Raw genomic sequence first — 10,544 nt, 5'->3', positions numbered from 1 at the left:
CAACAACTGTGTCTACGCTGGCTCTCTGACAGGATGTACAGTATAGCTACTTCCTCTCCCTGGTGGAGGTTGTTGTGGAGAGCAGGCACAAAGAGCTGTTGTCCAATCACGCTCCAGGTCACCAGGAGAACAGATGCTCGTCACACAGACAGATGTGGACGCAGAGGAGCCTGATCTGACAAGCAGTTTAACATTTGGTCTGACTGTCTGTGTGTGTGTGTGTGTGTGGTGTGTGTGTCTGTGTGTGTGTGGTGTGTGTGTGTGTTGTGGGAGAGGTTGTTGAGATCCAAAACAAGGGTGGAGAAGAAACAGATGTGGTCGCTGGTGATGTCGAAGAAAGACAGAGAGAGAGAGAGGAAGAGAGAGGGAGAGAGGAAGGAGAGAGAGGAGAGAGAGAGAGAGAGAGGGAGATAGAGAGGAAGAGAGAGAGAAGGAGAGAGAGGGAGAGAGAGAGAGAGGAAGAGAGAGGGAGAGAGGAGAGAGAGAGAGGGAGAGAGAGGGAGAGAGAGAGAGAGAAGGAGAGAGAGAGAGAGAGAGAGAGAGGGAGAGAGAGAGAGAGAGAGAGAGAGAGAGAGAGGAGAGGAGAGAGAGAGAGAGAAGGAGAGAGAGAGAGAGAGAGAGAGAGGGAGAGAGAGAGAGGAAGAGAGAGAGAAACCAGGACTCCTCTCTAGAGCCAGGATGACATCATCATCAGCTGGTTAGCTCGTTAGCGCCCTGCTAGGTCCTGAACACCTCCCAACAGCAGACTATAGTTCAACATGTAGCCTCAGTATTGACACCGTGGCTGGGCACAGGCACAGGGATCCCTGAACAGTTCAACATGTAGCCTCAGTACTGAACACCGTGGCTGGGCACAGGCACAGGGATCCTGAACAGTTCAACATGTAGCCTCAGTACTGAACACCGTGGCTGGGCACAGGCACAGGGATCCCTGAACAGAGCACTACTGGGAGAAGTGGGACTGTGAGTGTCAAACATCAGGGATCATCCCTGTTTTAGACTTGTTAAAGGAGCTTCACTCCAAGTCAGAGCTACATCAAGTTAGAATAAATATGAGATGTTGGCTGTGTGACTGTGTAACGTGTGTGTGTATGTGCCTGCGTGCGTGTGTGTGTGAGTGCGCATGCGTGTGTATATGTGCGTATGCGTGTGTGTCAGTGATACCTGTCCCGTCTCGGCCCCTCCAACAGATGGAGTCTGTGGTTCAGAGCTTTAATAACTGTCTACGTCCTGGACCCCCACACCTGCCCTCACTGGACGTTGGTCCTAGACCCCCACACCTGCCCTCACTGGAGGCTGGTCCGAGACCCCCACACCTGCCCTCACTGGAGGCTGGTCCTAGACCCCCACACCTGCCCTCACTGGAGGCTGGTCCTAGACCCCCACACCTGCCCTCACTGGAGGCTGGTCCTAGACCCCCACACCTGCCCTCACTGGAGGCTGGTCCTAGACCCCCACACCTGCCCTCACTGGAGGCTGGTCCTAGACCCCCACACCTGCCCTCACTGGACGTTGGTCCTAGACCCCCACACCTGCCCTCACTGGAGGCTGGTCCTAGACCCCCACACCTGCCTTCACTGGAGGCTGGTCCTAGACCCCCACACCTGCCCTCACTGGAGGCTGGTCCTAGACCCCCACACCTGCCCTCACTGGACGTTGGTCCTAGACCCCAACACCTGCCCTCACTGGAGGCTGGTCCTAGACCCCCACACCTGCCCTCACTGGAGGCTGGTCCTAGACCCCCACACCTGCCCTCACTGGACGTTGGTCCTAGACCCCCACACCTGCCCTCACTGGAGGCTGGTCCTAGACCCCCACACCTGCCCTCACTGGAGGCTGGTCCTGGACCCCCACACCTGCCCTCACTGGAGGCTGGTCCTAGACCCCCAGACCTGCCCTCACTGGAGGCTGGTCCTAGACCCCCAGACCTGCCCTCACTGGAGGCTGGTCCTAGACCCCCACACCTGCCCTCACTGGAGGCTGGTCCTAGGCCCCCACACCTGCCCTCACTGGAGGCTGGTCCTAGACCCCCACACCTGCCCTCACTGGAGGCTGGTCCTAGACCCCCACACCTGCCCTCACTGGAGGCTGGTCCTAGACCCCCACACCTGCCCTCACTGGAGGCTGGTCCTAGACCCCCACACCTGCCCTCACTGGAGGCCGCTGAACCAGAGATGGACCTGACCGGATATCTGCTCCGAGATATGAGCTATGAATAATCACCACTGCTCCTGCTGCTCCTGCTGCTCCTGGCGCTCCGGTCCAGACAGACGGCTGCCATGGAGACGCATCGCAGGATAGAAACTGGAAACTTCAGAGGTGGTTTGTCAGTGAACGATCAGCTGACCTTCCAGGTTCAAAGGTCGTTCAGCTGCTGTGACCTTTGGGTCGTTGTCTAGTGTGCTTCTGAGAGACAGAGTTGACTGAAACATGCTCAGCATCTCTGCTCCATGGTACGTGTGGGAGATGGCTAACCTAGGACGTCCAGTGGAGGCTGGTGGAGGTAGGAATTGGAGGACGGGCTCATTGTAATGCACGGAACGGATTAAGGAACGTGGAGTTTCCTGGGATCTCTACATCCACCTGAAAAACATACGCTTTATTAATGTAGAGGTGGAGACAAACAAACCAGACGTCCAGTCACAGAGAAGCAGTTGTTTTCCAGCCGTAAAGCAAATATGTTTATTAAGCACTTTAATATACATCAGAAAATTCCGCTTAATATAGTACAGGAAATACATTTGTTTTGTTTTTTTTGTTGTTTTTTTAAATGAAAAGGTCAATGTACACGGTAAGCTATTTACAATCCAACTCTTTTAAGGTTCAACTCAAAACAACGTGACACAGGCCAGAGACACAACAAAGATGGCGGATCCACAAGACGGCGTAACAACTTGAAATACTGTCCAGAACTGACGTGAGTCCTTCTTCCATGTAGTCTTCATATCAGCCCCCCTAGCCTGGCTGAGGGGCCCTGGGTACAGCCCCCCTAGCCTGGCTGAGGGGCACTGGGTACAGCCCCCCTAGCCTGGGTAAAGTCCTGGGTACAGCCCCCCTGGTCTGGGTACAGTCCTGGGTACAGCCCCCCTACCCCCCTGGGTACAACCCTCCTCCTCTGGCTGAGGGTACAGACTAGGATTTATACTGTAGTAAGTTTGTGCATGCCACAGCTGTCCTGCTATTCCCTCTTGGTGCTAAACTAGCACTGTTAGCATCCTGTGTTAGCATCCTGTGTTAGCATCCTGTGTTAGCATCCTGTGTTAGCATCCTGCACAGCCTGCATACATACTATATGACAGAGAGATGCTAACACGGCTAACTGCTAGCGCAGGCAGCTAGCACATAGCCCGGTCCAGGAGAAACAGCTGTTTCTAATCCACCATCTCTCTCTCCCTCCCTCCCTCCCTCCCTCCCTCCCTCCCTCCCTCCTTCCTTCCTTCCCTCCCTCCCTCCCTCCCTCCAGTGGGGTCTGAGCCCAGAGAACTGATAGGCAGGCTGGCGAGAGGCAGAGAGAAGAAAACTGCTTGGTTTCAACTTTGGCTTTGACAAGTACACATTTCAAACAACTTTAAAAACCAAAATATTATTGAGGTTGAAGTCTACAAGTTTGTTGTCGTGAAGAGCAAACCGAAAATACTTTTCAGCGTCCCAAAATATGCTGCAATCATCAAGACATAGACACGCTATAATACTTATAAACGTAGGAGGAACAGAAGCTGGAATTCTGTTTCTTGCATTGCAGGTTATAGTACTGAGAGCTCCAACACATTCCCCTGCTTCACTTGAGACCTTCCTGTTTAGCACCAAACTCCGAGGATGTCCGTAATTCTATTGGTTATTTAAATATCAATTCAAATGCACACACAAAGTAAACAAACAGGTGAGTGGTCCCACAGGGACAAAATGAAATCAGATGAACTCTCCCTCCCTCCCCTCCCCTGGGTTTAACATCTCAGATGAACTCTCCCCTCCCTCCCTCCCTCCCTCCCCTCCCCTGGGTTTCTGAACTGCAATACTAAAAAAACAAACACATTGCAAACAGAGAGTATCAAGAACACCAAAATGGCGTCTAAAATAACTGCAGGCAACGGTTGAACACAGCACCATGATAGTAGAGCGTATAATACAAATGAAAAAGTGGCTTTTTCCAAAATAAATATGCTTGACTATACTGGTAGAGTAGACTGCTGTAGCTATTAACATGTCTGGAATGACACACACAACACTGGAACGAGGCCACAGCCTGTTTTGGGTGTTCAGAGTCTCAACGCGTGTGGAACATTAACCCTGTCATGTCGGGCACCTCAACGTCCTCTGTTAGGAGAGGTCAGAGGTCACCACGGGTTCAGCCACACATCGCTGTTGGTGTATCATGACTGCAGGCAGAACAGGAAACACACAGAAAAACACAAAACAACGCAGGTTTCCTCCGAATGATTAGTCTGAAACACAGGAGGAGGGTAAAGGGGAGCAGGGTAAAGGGGGAGATTGAACGAAACCAAAAAAAAAAACGGCAAAAAAAAAAAACGCAAAAAAAGTTTGTCCTTTTTTTCCTTCTTTTTCTTTAAAAAGTGCATACACTGCATATTAAATATCAATAACATACATTAAATTAAAAATGATGGTGTGCATGAGGACACGGGGGGTTGAGTCTGATGTAGGCACGTTGGAAGGATCAGTTTGTGTTTGTATCCATCGTTTGTAAGCCTTGTGTGTGTGGGGGGGGCAACATTCCTCTCTGGGGGGTCTGAGGTGATCCTCTCTGTCACAGTGGAAACGATGAGTTCAGTTTTCTCTTCTTCTGCGGATGAAAATAGTTGCTTTGGCACGTTCCCACTCCCACTCCCATCTCGTCTCCATGACGAATGGCATTCAGGCCATCTGAAACGGCAGGAATGGTTTGGGTTAGTTAGTGTTCCGTTGGAAAACACATTCTTCTTCTCTTGGCCAGATAAAGGCATTCTTGTAAAGACATTAATCATGGAGAGAGCTGGCAGGAGTTCTAGTAATGATAGCTCAATTGACTGTAATAAAATATCCAACTCATCACAGGAAGTTTCCATGCAGTGTTTCCAGTAGTGGCTAACCGGTCGTTAAATTATATTCTGAAAACAGCATCCTAGCCCAATGTTGTCATCAATCACTATGACACAGTATTATAATTCTGGTCTTGAACTCAAAGATCATCCCACCAGTCCAGACACATACAGAAATCTACACTACCATCTTCTAGGCACTTTAAAGAACCCATTCAATAACTGAAACCTGACCAATCCTGCACTTATAATAAGATGAATGACAAAGACACCATGAAGGATCTGGTGCTGCGTTTGTAAACCACTTGCTATGCTAACTGTTTGCATTCTGGCCTACTTACATGAACTTAAGATAAGATAATCAAGATCCTATCATACAACCTTATGGGTTTTTAGGGTTAGAGGAATACTCTATGAGTAGAATATATCTAACATCATAATAAGTAGAAACAGATTAGTTTGAATATAATAATAATATATAATATATTCTCACCAGCTATAAGGGCGTCTCCTTCTTGTAGCTGAAGCCGGGGTCGGATCCTTCTATCTGCAGTTTGAGGGCTTGTTTAAGGCTGAGTTCCGTCTCCCCGATGGGGTAGTTATCCAGAACGTCCTGGTGACCTCTGCCCTGCGGTGCCCTGGGAACCGACACCCGCCCTAGGAACACCTGGTTACCATGGAGATGGTAGTTAGGGTTGGTCATGATTCCGTTCCTCTTCTTCTCTGCGCAGCTCTGCTGGATGAAGACGGGGTCCCCTCCCCCCTGCCCCCCCTGGCCCCCCCCTTGGCCCCCTCCCTGCCCCCCCACCTGGCCCCCCCCCTCGGGCGGGCTCCATCCCCCCACCAGGATCTTACAGTGCGGGTCCTTCACAGTCATGTTGGCCACAGTCTTGTTCAGCGCGATCCTCTTATCGAACTGGGTCATCTCGTACTCCAGAACCGGACCCTGGCCAAACCCACCACTGTTATTCTTCTTCTTTTTCTCCCCCGACCCGCCTTTCCCGTTGGTGTTGTTTCCGGTCCTGCTCCCTCCTTTCGTGGACTTGAGGCCTGGTTTGACCTGGGCCCAGTCGAACTCGCTGGAGGGCGAGCCGGGCGGGTGCAGGATGGACTTGGTGGTGGAGGAGGGCGAGCCGGGCGGGTGCAGGATGGACTTGGTGGTGGAGGAGGGCGAGACGATGGACTGGCGGCTGCGGCTGCGTGGGAGAGAGTGCTGCTGGATCTGCTCCGTGAAGCTCAGGCTGTGGAAGCTGTCGATGGGGACGGTCTGGGCCGTGGCCGTCGACGACGTCGTCCTCAGGGATGAGTTCTTGGAGCTCTTGAGGGAGTTGTTGGAGAGAGACGACTTCTGCCGGTCCACGGTGGAGTCGGGTGACTCCGAGGGGGAGCTGAACGCGTGGACCGGTCCGTTGGGTAGGCCACGCCCTCCCGAGGACTGCATATCCCCCACGCCTGTACTCCCGGAGCTGTTGGATTTGATGGTGAGCGACTGCATCTTCCCGCTGACAGAGAGAGGCGTCTTCTGCTCCATGGTGTGCACCGGCGAGGGACTACAGCCGTTCAGACTGGAGGCTCCGAACTTCTCCAGGAGTTTGGTGATCATAGAATGCCCTCCTTTCGCCGCCACCCGCATGGCCGTGCGTCCGAACTGGTCGGCATGGTTCGGGTCGGCGCCGTGCTCCAGGAGGATCTGGACCACGTCCCGGTGGCCCTCCTGGGCCGCGATTCCCAGCGCGGTGGCGCCCTGGTTACACGTGTGATCCACGCGCGTGCCGCTGTCGATCAGGAACTGCACAGCCTTGGTGTGACCCTGCCAGGCGGCCGACTGCAGGGCCGAGCGCCTCTCGTTGTCGCAGGAGTTGACGTCGGCCTGGTAGTGGACCAGCATGCGCACCATCTCCACGTGGCCCTGCCAGCAGGACACGTGCAGCGCCGTCCGGCCCTCTGTGTCGCTCACCTCCACGTCCGCCCCGTTCTCCAGGAAGTACTCAGCCATGGCCAGCTGGTTCTCCAGCGCCAGGATGTACAGTGTGGGACGGCCGTCCGCGTCCTTGTAGTCGATGTCGGCGCCATGGCTGAGCAGCAGCTCAACCACGTCCCGGTGGCCCTCCAGCGCCGCCACCCGCAGGGAGTTCCTGCCGTCGTAGCCCCGTTGGTCCACGCACGACTTGTTCTCCAGGAGGATGTGGACGCAGTCGTAGTGGCCCTCCTGGGCGGACAGGATGAGGGGGATGCGGCCGTCATTGTCCACCTCCGTGCAGCGCGCCCCCTGCTCTATGACGGCGTCGCACACCTGCCGGTGGCCCTCGAACGACGCCATGTGCAGCGGCGTCCAGCCCGCGTCGTCCCGGTGGTTCTCGTCTAGCCCCCGGTCCAGCAGGGTGCGGACCACCTCCACGTTGCCCTGGGCCGAGGCGATGCTCAGGACCGTCCGCCCCTCGCTGTCGATGCTATCCACCGCCGCGCCCCAGAAAAGCAGCGTGTTCACCACCGAGGCGTGGCCCATGGACGCCGCGGCCAGGAGCGGCGTGCGCCCGTTGTTGTCTGTGTGGTCCACGTCGGCCCCGCCCTCCAGTAGGAGGTCGACCACGTCCACGTGTCCCTCGTACGCGGCCACCAGGAGTGGCGTCATGCAGTCCTTGTCGCAGTGGTCGACCTCCGCGCCCCGGTCGATGAGCAGGCTGACCACGGAGGCGTGGCCTTTGCTGGCAGGCACGCAGAGTGCCGCCACGGAGAGGGCGGTCCTCCCGTCAACATCTTCGTGGTTGACCTCGGCGCCGTGGTCCAGCAGGTGCTCCACAATCTCCCGGTGACCCATGTAGGCGGCGGCAATCAGCGCTGTGCGTCCCTCGTTGTCCGCCTTGTTGACCTCGGCGCCGTGCTGCAGGAGGTTAAGGACGATGTCCTCGTGGCCCCCCCACGCCGCGGCCCGCAGGGCGGTCCGGCTGTCTGCGTCGGCGCAGTCCACCTTGGCCCCCGCGTAGAGGAGGGCGGAGACCACCTCAGAGTGGCCGCCCCAGGCCGCCGACCGGAGGGCCGTCCAGCCGTCGTGATCCGTGTGGTTGATGTTGGCCTCGCAGCCGATCAGGCAGTTGACCACCTTGGTGTGGCCTTGCCGGGCTGCCAGGGTCAGCGCCGTCTGTCCGTGGTTGTCCTCCAGCTCCATGTTGGCCCTCCTGGAGATCAGCAGGTTCACCACGTCCAGGTTCCCGCTGTACGCCGCATTGGCCAGCAGAGTCCTGCCGCTGGAGTCACACTGGTTCAGCGAGGCTCCGTTATCCAGTAATGTCCTGATAGAGTCCTCCCTCTCCAGGGCCTGCTGTACGATGCAGGAGGCGTGGTCGTCCTCGTTGTTGACGTGGGCTCCGGCTTTGACCAGCAGCTGCAGTACCTCCTGCTCCCTGGGGATGGAGGTGGTGAGGGAGTCCTTGGCTGGCGTGCCATTCCACACCATCCACAGAGCCAGGCTGGATGGCTCCATCTGCAGGTTGGCGTTAATGAGGTGCAGGGCGAACTCCTGCACCTCCTGGGGCTTCAGCTGCTTGGCCCGGCAGGTGTAGCTCATGGCCATCATGCGGTGGCCCTCTGCGGCGTTGCACAGGTACTTCTGGGTGCAGTGCTTCACGTCCAGCAGCCACTCGGCGAAGCTGTAGTGGAACAGGATCTTGGTGTTGCCCAGCCCGTCCACCAACAGCTTCGACAAAATGTCCAGCTTCTTCTGAAACTCCTCCATGGTGAGGGCCGTGTTCTTGGTCCAGACGGCGTGGTAGAGCTCCTTCACCGTCAGCGGCCGGCAGGTGGCCAGGATGGCGTTGAGGATGGGCTGGACCTTGGCAAACTGCTTGCGGACGAACAGCCGCTGGCACAGCCAAAGGTAGAGGCCGTTGAGCGTCCCGGGGATGTCACGGATCTCCCGCAGCATGATGAAGTTGTCGACCACGCCGTCCAGAACGCGCTCCAGGTACAGGAAGCAGCCGCTGCTCTTGATGTGCAGCTGGTTCAGCATCTCCGCCGTCTCCTTGGTCAGGTGCTGCCGCAGCGCCTCCTCCTGGTCCAGGCGGTGCAGGATGTACTGCTGCACATCCTTCACGATGTACGCCTTCCGCAGGTCGTCCAGGCTGATCTTCCGGAACCCTGGAGAGGAGAGGAGGAGGAGGGGAGAGAGAGAGAGATTAGATAAGTGTTGTATTTATGACATCTAAATCTATAGGTTAAACATTCAGTTTTCATGTTGACCCGGAAGAGGAGAAAGAGAAGGAGAGAGAGATGATAGAGGACGAAATCACACCCCTTCATTTTATTCCATCGCTCATTTTTCACATTTTCCCGGAAGAGGAGAGAGAGAGATTAGATGAGTGTTGTATTTATGACATCTAAAGCGATAGGTTAAACGTTCCGTGTTCAAGTTTCCCCGGAAGAGGAGAGAGAGAAGGAGAGAGAGAAGGAGAGAGAGATCATTTTATTCCATCGTTCACAGTGATTGTATGAAGGTCATACATTAAATCCATTTCCCCATGGCTGCAGTTCTTCAGCCCCTGCCTGACCTTCAGAATACTCTCTCTCTCCATGTTCCCATTGATCTTTTACCTTTGGAGAGTCCAACCTTTCATCTTCTGAGGCGGAGGCTAATTAGTGCTAACGCAATGTAGTTAAAGTAAAACCTTTCAGGGGGATTGACAGCATGACCCCCCCCCCGCCTGCTCTGTGGTGTGGCAGTAACCAACACCGCCTCTCCCCTCCACCCTCACCCAACACCCCCCCCCCCCCCCCCCCCCCAACCTGCTCTGTGGCAGTAACCAACAGCGCCCCCACCCACTACTACTGTACTACTACTAATGGTACTATTACTACTACTACTAATAATAATAATAATAAAGCTGCACAAATCCACTACTACTCAATTACTAAAGTAACATGTTATTACAACGTTATTACAGTGTTACTACACATGTATAACATTAACATAGTCTAGTATTACCAACTTTTGTTTACTTTTCCAAACACAACCAAGATACACTGAGACCTGTGTCTGTGTTTGTGCTATGTCTGTGAGCAATACAGGAAAGTCACAAAGGAGTACCTGGAGGTTAGAACCTGTAGAAGCTACCAGAACAACACCACCCTCCAGAGAGCTGATGGACTCCATCACAACGTGATAGCAGAACCATTGCTTAAGTCCTAAGTAACTACATGTCAATAGTGAAGATTAGGCCCCCGCCCCCATGCAGACATTAGCAGCAGAACAGGAGCCATCTTCATCTCTTTAACGCACCAACGGGGGCTGGGAGACAACCAATCTCCAGTGTTTCTCTCATTAACTGCCCACGCGCTTCCAGCTCAGACACGACTAGACCCTCCCAGACGACCTTTAGATGAGCTAAATCACCAAGGGTCTTAATTAACCGCCGATAATGTGAAGCTGTATCTACAGGCCGCTCCTCTGGCTCACCAGATAGTGGGAATAGTTGTATAATCGACCCGGCTAACAAGAACCACGGTGGGAGAACT

The 10,544-nt window shown here is 54.6% G+C and overlaps 1 protein-coding gene across 1 annotated transcript; it reads right to left on the bottom strand.

The window, feature by feature from the left end:
• Positions 1–2,669: 2,669 nt before the first annotated feature.
• On the bottom strand, positions 2,670–9,170 carry ankrd50 (ankyrin repeat domain 50; the record flags this gene model as incomplete). The annotated part of the gene is made up of 2 exons (XM_083698058.1): positions 2,670–4,881; positions 5,530–9,170. A coding segment is annotated over one exon (3,638 nt), but the record flags the coding sequence as incomplete, so codon positions are not given.
• Positions 9,171–10,544: the final 1,374 nt, after the last annotated feature.

Source organism: Argentina silus, assembly GCF_951799395.1.
Source record: "Argentina silus genome assembly, contig: scaffold_399, whole genome shotgun sequence".
In the NCBI taxonomy this organism is placed as follows: domain Eukaryota; kingdom Metazoa; phylum Chordata; class Actinopteri; order Argentiniformes; family Argentinidae; genus Argentina; species Argentina silus.
This window is presented reverse-complemented; position numbering and strand designations above follow the sequence as displayed.